At 34.3% G+C, this 20,496-nt stretch overlaps 2 protein-coding genes across 4 annotated transcripts; one reads left to right on the forward strand and one right to left on the reverse strand.

Moving 5' to 3' along the window:
• The first annotated feature begins 11,065 nt into the window (after positions 1-11,065).
• LOC132182960 (protein trichome birefringence-like 43) lies at positions 11,066-12,966 on the forward strand. 2 transcript variants are annotated; one of them, XM_059596333.1, is made up of 4 exons: positions 11,066-11,587; positions 11,694-11,868; positions 12,141-12,325; positions 12,408-12,966. In XM_059596333.1, exons 1-4 carry the CDS (start codon positions 11,160-11,162, stop codon positions 12,907-12,909), a joined length of 1,290 nt encoding a protein of 429 aa, XP_059452316.1. In that variant the 5' UTR covers positions 11,066-11,159; the 3' UTR covers positions 12,910-12,966. The 2 variants fall into 2 exon arrangements, with proteins under 2 accessions (XP_059452316.1, XP_059452317.1); XM_059596334.1 differs by having other exon boundaries at positions 12,141-12,298.
• Positions 12,967-14,253: 1,287 nt separating this feature from the next.
• Positions 14,254-20,316, reverse strand: LOC132182885 (uncharacterized). 2 transcript variants are annotated; one of them, XM_059596250.1, is made up of 6 exons: positions 20,212-20,316; positions 16,928-17,107; positions 15,383-16,103; positions 15,188-15,301; positions 14,871-15,028; positions 14,254-14,796 (listed from the first exon to the last, which is right to left on the reverse strand). In XM_059596250.1, the coding sequence occupies exons 2-6, from the start codon at positions 17,012-17,014 to the stop codon at positions 14,599-14,601; spliced, it is 1,278 nt and encodes a 425-aa protein (XP_059452233.1). In that variant the 5' UTR covers positions 17,015-17,107; positions 20,212-20,316; the 3' UTR covers positions 14,254-14,598. The 2 variants fall into 2 exon arrangements, with proteins under 2 accessions (XP_059452233.1, XP_059452234.1); XM_059596251.1 differs by having other exon boundaries at positions 16,928-17,098; positions 20,212-20,314.
• Positions 20,317-20,496: the final 180 nt, after the last annotated feature.

Genomic DNA, 20,496 nt, shown 5'->3' on the forward strand with positions numbered 1-20,496 from the left:
TAAGCATTTTTCATGTCTTCTCGGGATACTCCCATCTTGAAAGGAACCCCTTTGTATCTGAGCCCTGAATTGGTAAATCTTTGCCGGCCGGTATTGGTCTTAAAGCCCATGATTCTTCTGATAAGCCGAATAAATATATTATTCTCAACAATCTTATTCTTTTATATCACATTAATCATTTTTTTTATTACTAATCAAACAAAAAATTCACAACAAAAAAGTTTAAATCCCCATTAATTTACTCTACTTTTCAACTAACTTTTTTTTTAGGTAGTTTCCAACTAGTACACAACTCATATATATACATATATTATATCATCGTAAGGCAGTAATTCAGCAATCTTAAAGTGTAATTAAAGCAGTCAATAATCCAGACAAAAGGTGTTCAAAAAGTGGTAAAGAATTACTTGGTATAAAAAATTCTGCGTCATCCAGTATGAAAGATGATGCACTACTTGTATTTCTATGGTTAATTAACTCCAATGGATTTACTTTTTTACTTTTTATTTATTTTTTTACTAATTTGTGATTGAGTAAGAAAAATGTATACAAAAGGTGTAAGGAAATTAGGGACCACAGCCTTACTTGCTCAAGAGTCAAGACCCACTTGCCTTGTTTGATTCTTGCTTGTCCCCGTTTGAAACGCAGACTTTCGTGGCTCCATCGAATCATTACCTTCTCTTCAGGAATCATGGATGAGACGTCAACCACAAGTTACTCCCCTAAGATGAGTATGACCTTTTTCTTATTTTTTCGAATACAGATTTTGTTTCTGCGATAAATTATTTCTAAAAAATTATTATTTTATATTTTTTGGTATTTTATGCAACATAAATTAAAAATTATTTTTCAAATTTAAGCTTTTTTTTTTTTTTTTTTGAACTTGTCAGAGTTCGCTGGACTTCGGTCAAAGGTTGCTGGCCATTTGCCGCCATTTTTCATTTTCTATATAAGCCAAATATCGAAAAAACAGTTTTAAAGAAATTATTTTTCTCGTCGGAAATATATTTTATGTTGGACGAAGATATTTTTCTGGGTGATAGATTCTTGACAACCACAAAGGAAAACTTACCATGCATGGAGCTATCAGCTAGCCTTGATGCACATTCTCTTAGAAATTCTAATATCATTTGTGGATGAGTAAAAGATATAAGTAGGACTAAACTCTTCTTAGAGTCTTTCCAAATATAATATGGTATTTAAAATTACTATTAGATTAAAATTTAACGATAATTTTAACTGACATATCACATTTAAGATGACTCTAGTGTCTATAGATTTAGAAAATGATAATTCTTATCTTAGAGGGTTACACTTAGCCAATAGTTGCAGGTCTTGTCTCATAAATGCCAGATTATTTGTTTAATTGAATCTCTCATTGTTTTATTAGGACCAAACTCACTTAGATAAGTTAATATATTAAAAATAAAATAAAACAATTTCCCTTCAACTAACATGCATAAAGAAACTTTCCCTAGACAATAATCTTATATATACATGGGCTAGCTAGCTGTATGGGTGCAATCTGGTGGAGGCTACTTGTGCTTAACCTAGGACAAAGATCATATATATATATCATAAATTAAAATTTGTAATATTTGAGGTTGACTTATGAGTCTATCAAAGTAGCTAGCTAGTTTTAAGATTGTGGGTGATATAAATAGGAGAAAGAAATTAGAGGGGTGGGATCCAAGTGGCATTGAATCAAATAAGATGGCCGACAACACGTGGGTGATGTTACTACCTCACCCATCCTCCATGTGCTCTCAACTCCACCCTATTATACTCTCTTCTTCACCCTTTACTATCATTCTAAAATGGCTGGTAAAGTGGTGGAGTCAGGGCAAATGACTATGACCCGACCCAACCAGCTTATCTTATATATGATTAAATGGGGATTGCTTCCAATTTCATTATATAAATTTTGGGTAAAATTTACTTTGAAAACCAGCAAGAAGAAGGCATTTAAGATCTTATTATAAACATGGTTAAGATTGTACTTAACTCGATCATGTGGAATATTTATGATCATAACATACCATCACGCTTCGCAGCCGATGTCTACGGTGGGCAGGCCACTCTATCGTCACTCATCTAATAGTATTCAATAACGTAATACTTATATGTTCATGTATAGTACTAAAACAGTTCAATTGAGCAAATACGCCGTTTTCTCGATAACTCGATTACAAAGACCTATTCAATTTTACACTCGACGAATTGCATCAAATCCCATACTAGATGTAGTGGATGTCGCTAATACCAAATTATACAAATTTTGAATGAAATTCACCCTTAAAAACTATTTTACAAATGGAGAGTGCCTAAAAGTTTATTCATGTTTTAAGATAATGCATTCGAACAATTAATTAGAGAGGATTTTCATCCTATGTGGCTTCATTCTGTTTTTTTTTTTTTTCTTTTTTTTTTCGGCCGGGGGGCCGGGTAAAGCTCAGCCGCCCTTTGAAATTGGACCAAACGGACCAGCCAGCTGATTCCTTTTGACATATGAGGAAATATGCAAAGGTATATTTTAAAAAATAATAATTAAAAAAAAAAATGTCCCCATGAGATTTCATTGAACGGCAACTAATTGAACTTAATTATAAAATATCTTGTTCTCAAGGGGTAGCTTAATCGGCTGAAGACTATGTTTCATGAAGCGGATGTCACTAGTTTATATATAAAAAAAAAAAAAAAACTATTTTGACCTCAAACCAAATATTTAGAAGGGATAACTTCACTTTAAACCCTTGAATTACCATGCGATTTAAGAAGCTCCTAAACTTTAAAGCTTTTAAATTTTAACCTCTGAACTTTCAATTGTAGTCAATTTGAACCCATTCGTCAGATTTAGTCGTTAATTTCCCTGATTTATTCCTAAAAAGACCAAAATATCCTTGATTTTTTTTTAACTTTTTTTTTTTTTTTTAAGAATTAAAGATAAATTTGAAATTTTATAAAAAAGTCGGGGGTATAAACGTCATTGTCTCACTTTTAACATTTAAAATCTGACGGATGGGTTCAAATTGACTACAATTGAAAGTTCAAAGGTTAAAATTTAAAAGCTTTAAAGTTTGGGAACTTCTTAAATCGCATGGTAATTCAGGGGTCTAAAGTGAAGTTTGGGGGCTTCTCAAATCCTATCTTTCTTTCTTTTTTCAATTGAATAAGAAAAATAGTTACAATAATGAATCATTTCTATTCTTGATCAGAAAGAAATAAAGAGTCATTTTAGGGTCATAACACAAATATAGCTAGCGCTTTCATTATATTGTTACAAAACAAATGACCCACTGAAGCAAAAGGAACATAGATTTAAACAAACTTATTTGAATCCCAACATAGACTGCCGAAATGAGGTTGGAACAGTAAATACACTATCAAAGTCCAAATCACGGGACCAACATTAGCTAAATCCGTCTTTCAAATTAAAAAAAAAACATTTTAAATTAAAACCACCCAACAAGGAATATGTCATTTTCAAATAACCTTGGAGAAAAGCAAATCCAATTTGAGATGAATTTTTTTTTTTTTGAAAAATTTGAGATGAATTTAATGTAAAATACTATGCACATATTGACGTTTGCGTGGGGCTATTATAGAGGAAATCATGCACAATTGACTTCTCTTGGAGTCTCAGCCCAAACCCTACTTCAAACAAAACGACGAAGGATAATCACTTTCTAGGTGGCTTCCAACCCCAAGTGTACAAAAGTGTTTCTCTCAACATCGTTTTCCCTGTTGCCCATAATCACATGCCCCTTCACATCCATGCTTCACAACTGACCCCAGATTTTGATTTATATTTAATTAGTGTCACCTATGTCAAAATAATTATATTCTTAGGGAATTAAGTCTATTATATATATTAAAAAATGGCATTATTGATTGCAAAGTTTGACTTCTCTTTCGATCCATATTGAATTGGAGTATTAATTATAAAGATTACACATATCTTTTCCTATAACCTTAGAAAAAATGAGGCCTACATCTAAGATATTTAATTGAAGTGAGATGTAAAAGAAGAAAACAAGGATCAAGCGCAAGCCGTTTGACTATGACATTAAAGTCAAATTACTATTTAGCTCAAAAATTTAAGAAAGAATTATATTTAGTCGTTAGGTTTTTATCTTATTTGTATTTAGTCCTTAAGTTTTATCTAAGTTTAAAATAGGCCTATCTACTATTTTACTATCAAAATTAACAGTTTGTCATCAGACACATATGTCTCATTGGACACGTCAACGTCCATCTTAATACCTCAATGCAATGCCACGCTAATAGAATTGAAGTCTTTGTTACTGTGGGTTTACTCTTTAAGTTTTCGGGTTTTGTCTTTCTCTAAATTCTATTTGTCAGATCGATGATTTTTTGGGTTTTTTTTTTTTTTTTTTTTTTTAATGAATGACTTAACATTTGTTGACGTGGCATTGCATTGGAATGTTTATGACATGTCAAATGAGACTTGTGGCGGATGACAAACTGTTAACGTTGACAGTAAAGTGGCAGATAAATCTATTTAAAACTTGGTAAAACTTAGGGACTATATACTTCAAATTGAAAGCTTCAAGGACTAAATTCAAATCAAATGAAAACTTAGGGCTTAGGAGCTAGATAAGATTTTCTCAAAAATTTAAGAATTAATTTAATATTTTAACAATAAAAAAGAGATTTTCTTTCTCTAAAAGCATCTTTGATGAGTGGGCCCAATGTATTCCAGAAGGGATGGCCCAATTGTTGGGTGTGGATGAAGTTTTATTCGATCATTTAATACAATTAAAGGATAGAGCAGGCCTAATAGATGATCATTTGTGGTGGCTGCAAATGGGCCATGTTTGGCTGAGTTTTGTTGAACCAAGTTCCAATCACAGGGAACACTAAGAATCAAATGAAAATAAGTGTAATCTATTTGAATTGTCACCCAACAGTATGCATTTAAGTGGTTGACGTGATAAATGTCATGCAAACTCTCACGTCTGTTTGTAAAACTGTAATGTGAACTGCCACGTGGCTTTAAAGGGAGGATCTGAATTTTGATAAAATAGCAATGGTTGGCATGGTTGTGTTAAACATGCATGCTGGCTCTACCCACCAGCAGCACCATATGAGCCTTCACATTGACAGGTTGTCTTGTGTCTTTGGTGGGAATAATCAGAATCAATTAAAAAAAGCCAGTTTTTGTGATGATATATATAGCAAGACAAATCAATTAGTGATTAAAGCAATTTCTGCTACTTTTACCAAATCTGGTGGCTTAAAGAAGGAGAAGAGAAATTTGGAAACTTAAGATCCAGTGTGTGCCAATTAAAACCGGGGCCATGTAGGCCATAATGCAGCAAAAGCTAAGCCAAGTTGATTGTATTTATTTGAAGTTGCTTAGGAAATGAGCAATATCCTGCTCCCCATAATTTTTTGGGTTAAATATATTTAAGCCTTTTGAACTATCAGCTATTTTTCAAAAAGTATCATGAATTGACATGTGTGACACTTACATACATTAAACTACAATTTTGTTGCAATTAAACTACTTTTCTGTCATATTTCCAAAAATACCCATATTTTCTTAAGAAAATTAAAATTTTGATTAAATACTAAAATACATAGAGTAAGGTTAGATTAAAATACATAGAGTAAGGTTAGATGAGTATAGAAATAATTTGCATGAAATTTTGATTTTTGATTTTATTTTTTTTAAAGAAAATATGGGTATTTTTTAAAGAAAGACAGAAAAGTAGCTTAATTACAACAAGATGGTAGTTTGATGTATCTAAGTGTCACACCTGTGAGTTCCTAACGTTTTTTAAAAATGGCTCACAGGTCTTTAGTGTGTTAAAAAAAGAAAAAAAAGAAAAGAAAAGAGAGATAATTTAAACTATGTAATGCATGCCTCCATTCACAACTCAATGATAGCAGCAGCTCTTAGCTTTTGTATTGGCTGCATTTACCTAACTAAATGTTTTTATAATGGAGGACATTGATTGTGGAATAGTTGGTCAAGTAACTTACACGCTACAATGGCCCAAAATGAATGAGTATTTTTCTTCATACAAACATGTGGAGATAGAGACTTCTCAGAAGCCCTAATTCTAATCTCTAAGTTGTTTTATCATGTGCTATGTTTGCTTTCACTTCTCCCACCTCAACCACCTTTTGGGTGTACCTTATCCACTTTGATAAAAAATAAATAAATAAAAAATTTTAGGGGTCAAAACTATGGATAAACTCAAAAATAAAAAAACTATATATTATTATTAAAGTAGAATTCCACTAGGCCAAGAAGCTATTGGTGAAAAGGAGTTATCTTTGGGGAACATGTTTTTGTGATTATTTTACTTCAACTCTAAGATTTGTTTACTTTCTTCTTTTAATAGTTAGATTTGAGTCTAAGATGAACGTGAGACACATTAATTACATCTTTCCTTAACCAATGTAAATAATTGGTCCAAGTAACTTGTAATTTTAGCTAGTGTAAACTTTTTTGGGTGTTTATAATCAAGTAGTAAGAAACAAAAAATAATAAATGAGTCTAAGATGAACTTAAACTTTTCATGTAAGTGGATTTGTTTTCCATATTGTTCGTCGAGGTTCGAATATCTTGAATGGCTTAGTGCTTGGATAAGGGATAACTTAAGTGTTCAAGGTTTATCCGTGCACATTAGCTCAGTATATAACCCTCTGGTTAGCCGTGCATGCAAAGTTTCTTCTTCTTGCCATCCAAAATAAAAAAGCAAAAAATTGTTAAATCTACAACTCTTTTACAACTTATTAACACACGTCAGTATAAAAGAGTTGTAAGTGTAATATTATTGAAGAAAAAAAAATAAGTAAAAAAGAAAAAGTGAGTAACATTGAGGTTAGAAAACAAAGATATATTATTAGATAGTAAAATTACAATAAACATCACAAGACAAAATTATATGAAGCACCACTCAAGAGGAAGAGAGAAGCTTTTTATCATAGGTTTCTGTTTATTGTTGGTTAGTATGTACGATTTGTAAACATCATCTTGTTCAGAGCCCAATGGGCCGTGCAGCTTGTTGAACCTCTTGGACTGATATTGCCAAGTGGAACTATATATATAATTGCATTAGGAAAAGTTTGAAAAACACAAACAAATCAATGTTAAAAACTTGAAGTTTTGGTTAATGGAATTAATGTGTAATTTGTATACATATATATAATAGAGGTTCAAATTATATAGAGGTGTATATATTACACGTTATATAAATTTTCCCCACAAGGTACAACATTTTATAGCCTATTTCACTTACAAACGGTTGATGCAATTTTTCGGTTGGTGGGCACTGAGATGCAATAACTTACAAGACAGATAGATATAAGTAAAAGAGTTTGCCGATGTGAGCTGCCCAGAAATAGCTATGATAATATTCTCAAAGAAAAGAGGACATAAGGAACTTAAAAGTATATAGTTAATGTGGAAGAGATAAGCTCCCCTTATATAACTCTTTGAGCTCATCACTTAAAGTTGTCTTTTAACCTAAGAATCACAGCCGCAATCGACTCCTGTATATGGCGTGGATCTTCATTAATTACAGATACACTTCGATCTCTTGAGAGGTTAATTCGGATTTGATTTGACAATGAAGTGAATTCCTTGCTTTGCACAGAGTTACTTATTCGGCATCTCAAACCCAACAATGAGCTTTGTTTAAAGTGGGTCTCTCAAGCTTTTCCTCTCGTAGGCCTAATACCCAACACAAACCAACATATAGCTCTAGTACTTAAGTTTCTGGTGCGTTCTCAAAGAAAATAGGACATAAGCCATAAGGAACCTAAAGCATATAGTTTTTGTTGAAGAGATAAGCTCTCTTTGTATAGCTCTTTGGGGTCATCAATTAAAGTTGTCTTTAACCTAGGTAGCACCCGCAATTGACTCCCATATATGGCATGAATCTTCATTAGTTGCAAATACACTTCAATCTCCTGAGAGTTTGATTCGGATTTGATTTGACAATAAAGTCGATTCTTTGCTTTGCACAGAGTTGCTTGTTTAGCATCTCGAGCCCTACAATGAGCTTCATTTAAAACGGGCCTCTCAAACTTTTCCTCTCTTAGGCCTAATACCCAACACAAACCAACATAGCCACCGAGTTGTTTAAACTGCATCAAAACCTTTATTGGCTTTTCCCAATTTGAAAGCTTTTTGAGAGAAGAAGCCCATAAAATGTATTAATTAGCTATTCCCTTTCTTATAACGTTTTGTCAGATCACTGTTGTTCTAAGGCTGCCATCAGAGAAAAGCAAAGATAATTGAGAAAATTTGCAAGATTTTTCTATTAAATGGTCAGATCTTCCCCAAGAATAGTGCCTTCAGGAGATTTTTGGACTGGGGACCAATTTAAATTTGGAAATTTTTTCCCTTTTTCTTTACTGAGTGAAGTAGGTAGCTCTATCATCATGACCATAAAGAATGAAAAAAAGGGGAAAAAAAAAAAATTGAATTCAAAAGACTTAAAGCATCAATGGTGGTCAACTTATTCAAACTGATATGCCCTAGCAATTATTGGTTGAAAGAATTATTAGTTGGCTGCAATATTTGCTCAGAGAACAGAAGAAAAGGGATGGCATTTCTGCAGAACCTCATGACAGTAAGTCCATCGATCCTGACCAAATTTTAGTATGAAAAAATGGATTAAATAGAGGAAAATTATAGCTTGACAAGGACTCATTAGCTCGGATCCCTGACCCATCAACCAAATCCGGATCGATTGGCAAAATTGAAACTACAGCCTGCTGATATAATACACATAAAAGGATAATAAAATTGGATATTAATTACAAGCTCTTCATGACTTTTTACTCAGTATAGACGTGCAAGAAAAGGAGTAGTTGGTATGCTTATAAAGCATACAACTACTACTTAGAGTTAGTGAGTTAGAGAAAATAAAACAAATCCATAGGTCCTGAAAAAGGTCAACTTTAAACAAACACGCCACCCCAAATGCTGCATAGTTTTTAAATATTTTTTCCCCTTTTATTCCACGTTTTTTTTTTAATAGTACATCAGAAACAAATAACAAACAAGAAGGACAAAAATTCAGATAAAAAAACAAATACACGCTTAACAAGTGAGAAACTTAATCTAAACAGACTACTAACACTTTAATGTTGTACCGGAAGGAAATCGGAAAGGTGGAAGTCACTTGAAAATACAGTCAATGAAAGCCGCGGCTCACTATGATGGATAAAACTATCAGGAATATGAAAGCCCCTATAAATTTAGATCTAGATCAATTTCCAAAGAAACCAAATAGATTAAGGATAAAAAGACAACGGAAGCGGGATCTCCATCGATCACAGTCCAAGAGTTTCACTTTTGGGGTACAAGTGTGCCTTATACTTTTTCTAAATATGTATTTTAGTTCTAGTTCTTTTACAAGCTCAAAACAGCTATAATGGTGATAATCTATTTTCTTTGAAGATGAAAACTGAAGCCATGCATGGACTTAAAAGTTGTTTGGTTATATCTACCATCCACCAACTATGGGAATCTAAAGGGGGAAGCTTTACCTAAACCATCTTGTACAGATTGCTCTTCTGCATGCCCTAACAACTTAGTTAAGTCAAAGTTCTCAGTAATTGCTTTGAGAAGGGCTATATTATTCACATGTAGGCATGGAGCTAGTCACCAACATTTGACATGTTTCTTCCCAATTGGAGATGTTCAACCACATCAGTACCCCTTAAAAAATGTTTACAATAATTAATCAGAAACCACTTGAAAAAGATTGAAAACCACCCTTTGGCCTGGTTCAACTGTTATAATCTGTAGGGAATATGAGCGTTTTCGTTGTAAGCTTGTATTTGTTGTTCACTGATTTTTGTTGGTGTTGTTTGTAATTTCTTTCTGATGTACTATTAAAAAAAAAAAGTAGAATAAAAGGGAAAAAAAATATTTAAAAACTATGCAGCATTTGGGGTGGAGGGCACCTTTTTTCAGGACCTATTGATTTGTTTAATTTACTCTAACTCACTAACTCTAAGTAGTAGTTGTATGCTTTAAAAGCATACCAACTACTCCTTTTCTTGTACTTCTTTGCTGAGTAAAAAAATCATGAACAACTTTTACTTATTATCCAAGTTTATTATCCTTTTATGTATATTATATCAGCAGGCTCTAGTTTCAATTTTGCCAATTGATCCGGATTTGGTTAATGGGTCAGGGATCCGAGCTAATGAGTCCTTTTCAAGCTATAATTTTCCTTTATTTAATCCATTTTTTCATAATAAAATTTGGTCAGGATCGATGGACTTACTGTCATGAGGTTCTGCAGAAATGCCATCCCTTTTTCTTCCGTTCTCTGAGCAAATATTGCAGCCAATTAATAATTCTTTGAACCAGTAATTGCTAGGGCATATCAGTTTGAATAAGTTGACCACCATTGATGCTTTCAGCCTTTTGAATTCAATTTTTTTCCCCTCTTTTTCATTCTTTATGGTCATGATGATGATAGAGCTTCCTACTTCACTCCCAAAAGAGAAAAACTTGTTGCTAAAACGAGTGCAAACCCAAGTGCAAGCTATCACCAGTAATAAATTATCGGTAAATGCAAGGTCGATCCATAGGGAATGGTAGACACTAAAGTAGAATTCCTATTAATGTGCAGAAAAATAAAAAGAGTTGGTTTTTGTTTTCCACTAAAAAGCGGAGCAATTGAGTTTGATTTTGATAACATGACACAAGGTAAATTAAGCATTTAATTATATATTTGAATCATAACAATAAATTTGTTCTCATAAAACTACTTTCCAATTAAAACTATCACTGACATTCAATTATTAAACTATGAAGAACTATGAAGAACTACAAATAAAATCGTCTCAAGAACACGTAATAAGAAATACGTGGCTTCACTCCTACCCCTAACTAGACATTTAGCCACTCACAACTATAGAAATAAATTCTATAACTAAAGTACTAAACATTGACGTTTTTTAAAGCAATAAAAAGAAATAAACTGTTTGTTGGCCCCTTCCAAAGTCAGAGTGAGAGGAAAAAGACTCAATAAAATTCCAAACTCTCCTTTGTGTTGGGCAATTGCTTCCCCCTTTAAACTGGCCGAATTTGTGCTTTTATATAGAGGAAATCAGAATGGGGTTGAAAAGTAGGAGTTAGCTTAAGAGAAACAGTAGGCATGGAGATCAATTCCACCATCAATAACAAATGGAGGTTCTGCACATTTGCCAGCTTCATAGGCTGCATGATCCTTCTTTTGTGTCTGAATCAGGGCCAATACAGAGTAAAACTTTCGACTCTTCCAACAGTAGGAGCATCAATGGCATTATACAATGACTCGGATGATCAGCATTCAGCAGCTAACATGCAGTTCTTCTTGCAACCATCAAACATCATAGAATATGGAAAGGTGGCAAGTGAGGAAGAAGTAGTAGAGAGCTGCAATATCTTTGATGGAAAATGGGTTTATGATCCAATGACAAGTCCTGTTTATAATGGATCACAGTGTCCATTTCTTAGTGATCAAGTTAGTTGCCAGAGGAATGGAAGGCCAGATTTCGAGTACCAAAAATGGAGTTGGGAAGCTAAAGGGTGTAAGATTCCCAGGTAAGTCAAAAGGCTTCCAACTTCAACTTCCCCCCTCTCCCCTCTCCCCTCTTCAATTTATGAAATTAAGTTCATCCATTAATTTTGACTAGGTTCGTCTTTAAAGGTTTAATGGTACAGACATGTTAGAGAGACTTAGAGGGAAAAGAGTGATTATTGTTGGGGACTCACTCAACAGAAACCAGTGGGAGTCTCTTGCTTGCCTTCTTTACTCTTCTATTCCTTCCTCACAAGCTCAAGTTCATGCCAAAAGTGGTGTCTACAAAGTCTTCCGAGCAAAGGTAACAGAAAATGACAGTTTCAATATTTATTTCAGCCAACCCGAAAGGGGCTAGCGGGAATAAGCCCGAGCTTTATCTGACCCCATTGAATGCAAACAATTCTTTAGAGTTATGTTTGCGGGCATAAGCCCGAGCTTTATCTGACCCGTGTGAAAGGGACGCTTTGCACTGTGTCCCGAAAAATCTAATCAGGGGGAAGCTCCAGATACCATCATTGATCTTTTTTTCTTCATTGTGCGGATCATAAAAAGATATTCTTGTTGTTTCAACAGGACTATAATTGTTCTGTGGAGTTCTACTGGAGCCCCTTTCTAGTTGAATTGGAAGAAAACAAAGCAAGTGGGAGTAAAATTCTAAGGCTGGACAAACTTTCTGCCTCGGCAAAGAAATGGCATGGTGCTGATATTATGGTGTTCAACACTGGTCACTGGTGGGTTCACACTGGGAAGATCAAAGCGTAAGCTTTCTTTCTAAGTCTTTTCTGAATTTTCTGAAGTACTTGAGAGGAGATTTATATCTGATAGGAGAGACAATTGCAGGTGGGATTTGCTTGAGTATGAAGGAAAACTGGTTGAGAAGATGAAGATTGAATCAGCATTTGAGATTGCCATGAAGACATGGGCTGGTTGGGTTGATGACAACGTAGACAAGAAGAACAACACAAAGGTCTTCTTCCGAAGCATATCAACAGAACACAAAGGGAAGCAGTGGTGCTACAATGAAAGCAAACCCACCATGGATGAGTCCTATGCAGCAACATTTCCTGATTCAATTGTGGAGATTGTTGAGAGAACTGTTGGGGGCATGAGGACGCCAGTGAGATACTTGAACATCACAAAGCTCTCCAAGTATCGAAGAGATGCTCATCCAACAGTTTACACTGCAAAGCAGGGGAAGGTGTTGACACCAATGCAACAAAGACAGCCAAAGTCTTTTGCTGATTGCAGCCACTGGTGTTTGCCTGGAGTGCCGGATACGTGGAACAGGCTACTGTATGCATCTATTGTCTTTGATAACTCAACAGATGCTTTTATTTCTTAACATCTATTCATTTTCAATGGAATTTAAATAAACAGGTACCTAACAAATAAACAGGTACTTGTTTATTCTATGCATGTAACTGTTCTTTATGACGTTTAGATGAACCTTATTATAAAAAAAATATGCAAATGATAAATGGGTTGTAAACAGGTCATGGCAGGTACTTGTTTTATTAGCCCTAAATTCAATTGTTTGCTATTCAAAAAGCATGAAAATGTTAATTAAATGATTAAAAATTAACCTTTTTTTTATTGGTTTTTAAGTTTTTGAAATAAATAATAATTTAAGATAGTATCAGTCTATTAAAATAAGTCTTTGAGTTCGAATCTCATATTTGTTATTCACTTCATTCAAGAGTTTAAGCCAGCACATGTAGCTGAAATTAAAACCTGCCTTTTATATTTAGATAATTTCCATTTGCCCACGTCTACCTCCTCTGATTTTGACTCATCATGTATTTGCAATCATCCTTCTAAATTTAAAAATACAAATTTTGGTCTCCTAGCCACAAAGCATTTGTTACAAGGCCAACATCAAAATCAGATATCAAATTCAATGGAAAATGGCAAGTGTACACGTACTAAACCATAAACTTACCTCGGATTGTTGTTTAAAATATTTAAGGCATCTTTTCTAATGCTCCGATTGTTTCAACGTTCGAAAATATTTTTGCATTTTTCGATGTTTGGTGCAACGTAAAATAATAGTCGAGAGAAAATATTTTCTGTATAACTGAAAATTCTTCTTCAATTTTTAGAAAATAATTTCCATTTTTAAAAATCATAAACTAATTTTCGAGTTTAAACATCTCATTCTCTCAAATCAATAGACCCAGCCAAAATATTTCCGGAACCCATCGAGACTCAACCAAGACCCACTCAAGACTTTGTTAAGACATTGTCAGGACTCTGTCGGGACTTGTACCCAATCAAGACTCTTGGTACCCGGCCAAGTCACCACTGAAACCTAGTCGAGACATTTAATTTAAAGTTTAAATTATTGATTGAAATATATATAGATTTTTAGTACCCGCCAAACACTGAAAAATGTTTTGCAAAAACCCATTTTTCAAAAAAAAATATTTTCCACTAAAATCATTTTTCCACAAAACATTAAGAGTCTAAATGCTTTTTGATACAATACATAGTACCCAAAGATTCGTAAAATTATCAAATTACTAGCAAAACATCCAAAATACCATTATCAATTACTGTCAAAAATTTATTTTTTTATTTTTTATTTATTTATTTTTTTTAAAAAAACCCTCATGAAATTTAATTCATTATTCTATTCAAACATACCAGATTCATGCAATTCAATAAGTTCAATATAACAGTGAGTAAAAGTATTTAATTAAATAAAAAGGCATTTTATTAACAATACTAGTAGGCTTCATATGTTTGTGCATCATATAGGTAACGTATAACGACCTGCATTAAACCCTACTCATATCATAGAGGGCTTGCTAATTATAAATTATTTATAAGTTTCATCGCTAGAAAGCATTTTTCTTTTTTTTACCCTTTTGTTTAACCATTTTACTTACTTCAGACAAGTTCTATAAGAGCTGGAATTTTGGCTACCACCCTCAACATCCAGCACAGCACCTTCATCACCATTGTCTGCAAGGGAAGGCTGCATAAGTAGTGAAGTTGACCAATTATTTACACAGTTGCATACTAGTGGTATCTAAAGAAGCTCCCACTCAGTTTCACAGATATCACTAGTTGCAGATTTCTTTCTGTCTGCCGCAGTAAGACTTGGGATCGAGCTCTCTCCAGATCCCTGATTGGATTTTCCATCGTTCCCGTACCAAACCGCCAGCTGCTCATACTCCTGCTTCCTTGCTGACCTCATTCTTGAAGAAAAGGCTTCCCGGATTTTTTTCTGAAAAAGAATGATCAATTAGAGGCAGAGTACACATACACACACAACAGAAAACACACACACAGATAGAGAACCTTGTATGGCCTGCGTTTGCATTCCTTGTGAGGAAAAAAATGAAGTTCTTCTCCATCCACCAGAACACAGGTTTCCTCTAGCTTTACCTTGGTTTCCACTCCCTGTTCAGAGAAAGTACTACTCTCGATTGCATCCAAACTCCAGTCGTCTGATCTTTCTGCAAGATTTACATGTAAAAGTGAGCAATACGCAGCAGGAATGGATGGCCTGATTCATCCACTTCCATATAAAACAAAATCAGAACAACTCTTTCTCCTGATCTCAAAAACTAGGAGGAAAAGGTTCATGTAAAATATCTAAGAAGATGTAATAAAACCTGGATGAGAGACAAAACCCTCCTTATCAGCAATTTCATCACACAGTACATCTGAATCCAGCGATCGCATCCCCATGCGAGAAACCACTCCATCGTTCGTACAAATGTCTGCAGCTGCAAAACCAGAAGTCAAAAGAGAGCAACCAGCAACGGTGAAAAACAATATCCAATAGCATGATCCAAAAAAATATTCACCATTTGACTCTGCTGAGACGCCATCTGAGTATGGAAGTCTCATCTCTATCCCTTCGTTTTCAATGGGGGTAATCAAAATAGTCATATCAGATGATGCACTATCCATTGAGACTTCACTTCCATGTTCACTTGCATTTTCAACCCTCTTACAACTTTCTGCTAGGGAGTCAAACCTTCTAACTTCAACCGAAGCTGAGGCTGATTTTGTAACTGTGTGGTCACATGATGCTCCACCATTTTCATTTAGGAGTTCACAGAAAGATGATACTCTGTCCACATCATTTATGGGTACCGCTGCCCCTGACATTTCAGCCAGTGGAAGGTTGTCATTTTCTGCGTTTTCTTTGATACCCATGTTTGAGTTAAACTCAGAGCAAGTTCTTTTCACAGAATCCTCTGATGATGGTGGGAACAAATTATCTTCATCATGAATTTCATGAAGAGATTGCGAACGGCCCACAGCTTTATGCATATCAGCCATTGCTTTTGAATCCTCAGTTAGTTTCTCAGTACCAACCCTCACAGAACGCCTTTTTATACCTAATTTTGGCTTTTTGTAGATCCCAACATCAGAATATCGTTCTACAGGTAAGTCAGAGGCTGGCACTTTCACAGGATCAAAAGAAGATGGGGGAAGCAAATCTTGCATGACATCTGAATAGAACTTTTTAACACTTTCTCCAACATTCTGAACCTGATTCTCAACATAGTTGACTGTGTCCTGTCCCCCCAAAATAATAAAGATAATATTAAGTTAATGTTACATTTTTTATAAGTAATTCGAATTTTATTAAAATGAGAAGAAACTCAATTACACAGTGACTATGTATACAAGATAATTCCAAAAGAATTATGACACAAGTTAATGTTTAGTGAGGAATGAAACGAACAAGCTGATCAGTTCAGATGTTGACAGTCACATCGAATATATTCACAGTAGGCGAATACAGAGCTCTCCTACATATGATTATAGAGATCAACTCTAACGAAACAATACTAAGAACAATAGCAACAGTTTCCTTTAGATTTTCCTTAACCATAGGGAACCAATCTACTTTTTGCTTCCCTATTCAAATAAGCTCCGCATAGCTTCCCTTATTCTTTCCTTATACCATTTAAATATTCTTTAAATTAAATGCTAGAGGAAAGAAATTATTCAAATATTGTTTCAAATAATTGTTAAAGGAAAGAGAGAGGAAAGAGAAAGCCTTTTTATATTACAATAATGTTAAGGGAACCAAAAGTGCTACCCTAAATCTAGGCTAGCACTTTGCTTTCCTTGGTGTTCCCTTGGTTTAGGAAACACCAAGGGAGTTTGTTTTAGGTGATTTTTTTATGAGTTTTCCCTACATTTAGGGAAGGGAATGAGATTTAGTGAAGCTGCTGCAATCTCACAAGAAGATCAAAGCCATTGTTGTCAAAGAAGAAATAATAGGTCTGGTAGCAGTAGCAGTACTTGCAGAAGTAGCAGTCATAGAAGTAAAGAACAAATGCTACTTCAAATGTTGGGGATAGCAAAAGGCTAAATTAACCAGAAAGGCATACCTGGTACATTATTTCTTCCACCTCCAAGCACATAGCTTCAAACTTCTGGTATATGTTCCCGACCCAGGTTACACCTTTTACATCCATAGCGATTGTACATAAACCTTGTTGGAACAGGTTTTGGTATTCTTCCACTACGGTGTGGTAATGAAAAGATTCCTTCAGTTCTTACTGCAAGACCTAAAGCAGGAAATTTGATGATACATAGGTAAAGCTAAAAAGAAACAAATTACTAAGCACTGTTCATTAAACTACGATACTGTTTACTGAATTATGATATTCTAGCTAAAGAAAAATGTCAGTACCATTAAACCTAGAAACTATATATATTGTCCAAAATCTGCTATCTATATCTAATTTGAAGACCGAAGAGTATAGCAAAAAATGAAATAGAAAAACGAAAGAATAAAATATAGGAGGAACCACAAAGCAAATACATGTTGGCTATAGCAATCATTTCCATACAGACCCAGCTGACATATGGTAGACAGCTAAACCAATAAATTGTAAAATGAATAATTAACGAGAGAGAGAGAGAGAGTAGCAGGTCTACCCAATGTCCAGTTGGAAAGAAAAAGCATGCAACTTCTGATTGAAAATAAAGAATCAGCTTGCATAGAAAGGAGTCACAATATGGTGACTAAAAATACAACCATTATTACTGTGTTCAGATAATATGTGTCACTTTGGCTAAACTTTACATCTACCTATGTCGTGACTGCAAAATTAAACTTGAAACAAAAACAAGATCCTCCGAGAACATGAAGGTAATCAGCTAGCACACCCACACAATACAAGCCATCAAGTCAACAACCAAATAATCCTTCATTGTAGCATAATACCTAAGGAGAACCTAAAACCATAGGCCAGAACCACATAACATCATCAACCATCATAGTTGTCATACCTTTTATACAAGCCATATCAGTGTACACATAAGGATAACTTATTTACTTGGTCTCTTACAAAGTCATTCATGACAAGCAGCTAATGACTTTGCTACTGCAATCACGTGTAATTTTCTATACAGATGCTTGGTAATTAATTCTAACTCACACATGATAAAAAATAAATAAAATCAAATAAATAAATAAATAAGTAAAAGGTCTATAGAAGAAATTATACAGATGCTTTTGTTAGATATTAAGTTTTGAACATTACCAGAAGCTCTAAAAATTCCACATTTTCCCAGGAAATATTTCACAAAGATTAATTGATAGTTTTAGTAGACAAAAATATCCTAGATGTCACCACACAAAAAAAAAAACAAAAACAAAAAAAACAAAACAAAACAAAAAAGAAGCTATTTCTTACCATGCCAAAGAAGCATCTACAAAAGGTAACAGAATTAACTAGGATTGCTACATTCACCACCCATCAACATGAAGTTACCAGGTAAACCACACTTTTCAGTTCAAATGTTCTCCATAATGCACAGATGACACACTGAAAACCAGTGTGATTCAGTATCAACAATAACAGATTTAAATAGGCGGACCATATTTGCTCTAAAATCTTTTTCCTTACTAATAAAGGAAACAAGATTAAAGAGAAAGATCTTCCATTTCATTCCACCTCCCCCCCTAAAACCACGACAACATATAATACATAAACTAGAAAATATTGTAGCTGATCAGATCTAGTACAATGTTTTTATTACGTTCCTCCTCAAAGAGATCCTGAAACTGATTAGAATCCTCAAGCTTGAGCCCACATAAATAACACCCTTGCATTATTTTCATACTTTTTGGGGAGGGTAAGAGGAGAGGGCATCTTCCCTTGTAATCTACTTAAGACGACACATAGTCGTAAATTCACATTAAATCCATCAAAAATTTAAAAGGAAAACAGTAATCTTCTAAGCAACTACATCAGTTAGATATAATGCTGAAAGCAACAGTATGTGCAAAATGAGATAAAAATTTCAAGGTCTACAGAAGGCCTATGGAATAGTTTGAGCTCCTGATGGGTACACAGTTACCAACAGCAGTGAAGTAATAGTCAAGACATCTCACACTAATTGACATGGATCAAGAGATAGGTTATCAAGGTAATATCAACACATTTAATTAAGGCCATTAATGGAACCATTCTCTGATATCATATAAATAATCCACCAAAAACATATATGAATGTAACACTGACATGCATGCAGGGATAGCTAATTGTATCAAAGGTAACACCAATGCTTTAAATAAAGTCTACTGAGAGCGCCATTCCCGGATATTGTATATACAAACCACTGAGAGGTCATACGTTAATGAGAGAAGACAATACACCACTCTTCATCTCTTGAGTGTAAAAATTCTCCATGAAATGGACTACAATTGCAATTCCACCAGACAGGCCGTGTTGCAGATTAACTAAGTGCCACTAAACTGCATAAGTACGACACTGTCGTTTGTCTCACAAAAAGAACATCAGATAATTACTACGTATTCAGAGCAACACCTAAACAGATGCTAATAACTTTTGGCAATTATCACTTGCTGAACAACTCAAACAAGTAACAGGATGAGACATCATGTCATTAGGTATGATCAGGATGTCTCATTAATGCCTTGAAGATTACAAGTTGAAAAAAGTTTGGATCGCTGTGAACTTGCAAAGCCCCAAAAATATTTAACCTTATGACATGGTCCCATTTTTCACAGATACCCAAATACATGAAAAAGAGTTCACAAATTAATTTTGGGCGCAGTGGTAATTCCATCACCCCGACAGAGGAGTGTTGACGCCTGATCATTACTCTGGAAACACAACCACTAGCCTTAGCATTTATTCAAAAAACAAAAATACAAAAAATGAAATTACAAAAGCATATCTTTTTTCAAGGAAAACAGTAGATGATATCAACAACTGGTCATTCCCCAAGAATACCCATTTAAAAACCAAAACTTCCCATCAAACCCGTCAAGGAATTCACTACATACAATCCAAAAGCTCAACAACGTCACCCCATATTCCATAATTTTACCACTAAAAATAAAATAAATTACCCAGAAATAAAACAAAAGCAACAAACTAATTTTATATCACTTTCAGCTATTTTCAATCATGATAATCCAGATAAGCACGAAAAGAAGAACTACAAAGCTGTTTCAGAAAAAGCCAAAAAAAAACAAAAAAAAAAACAGAACCACGCCAAAACTACTACAAAGGGGATAACACCATACAAAATATCCGGGAGTAAATATCCAATTAACCAAAGAAAATATGATCAAGATATAGAAGCCCTTTTCATATGCATATACAAAGCTGAAAATCGAAGCTTCAGAACTTACGTGTTGTGAGAGATGGTGAAAACCCAGAAGCCAAAAGCCTGAGAATTCGAAGACTTCGTACAAAACCCAATTCATCAGCTTTTAAAGGACCAAAAGAAAGATAGGAGAAATAAATATAAATAGATAGATATAGTATGAGGGAGAGGTACAGTTCATGCGCTTCTTCAGGCCGTGTTAGTTTGACACGTCTTGTCTTTGTCTTTCTCAAAATTAGATAGAAAAATAAAGGGCTAAAATGTATTGGTGGGCCTTTTCTATTGGGCCCCACTTTCCAGTTTATGCTAT

The sequence above is a fragment of the Corylus avellana genome, chromosome ca5, assembly GCF_901000735.1.
Source record: "Corylus avellana chromosome ca5, CavTom2PMs-1.0".
Taxonomy (NCBI): Eukaryota; Viridiplantae; Streptophyta; class Magnoliopsida; order Fagales; family Betulaceae; genus Corylus; species Corylus avellana.

What these genes read in the sequence shown, in the direction of transcription:
- LOC132182885 (XM_059596250.1), bottom strand. Translation starts at nt 17,014, where the DNA reads ATGGATGTAAAAGGTGTAACCTGGGTCGGGAACATATACCAGAAGTTT. An exon ending in CGTCTCAGCAGAGTCAAATG is followed by an intron (nt 15,302 to 15,382) that starts GTGAATATTTTT and finishes CTGGTTTTGCAG; the next exon opens with CTGCAGACATTTGTACGAAC. An exon ending in GGGTTTTGTCTCTCATCCAG is followed by an intron (nt 15,029 to 15,187) that starts GTTTTATTACAT and finishes TAAATCTTGCAG; the next exon opens with AAAGATCAGACGACTGGAGT.
- LOC132182960 (XM_059596333.1), top strand. Translation starts at nt 11,160, where the DNA reads ATGGAGATCAATTCCACCATCAATAACAAATGGAGGTTCTGCACATTT. An exon ending in AAAGGGTGTAAGATTCCCAG is followed by an intron (nt 11,588 to 11,693) that starts GTAAGTCAAAAG and finishes TCGTCTTTAAAG; the next exon opens with GTTTAATGGTACAGACATGT. An exon ending in ACAAAGTCTTCCGAGCAAAG is followed by an intron (nt 11,869 to 12,140) that starts GTAACAGAAAAT and finishes TTGTTTCAACAG; the next exon opens with GACTATAATTGTTCTGTGGA.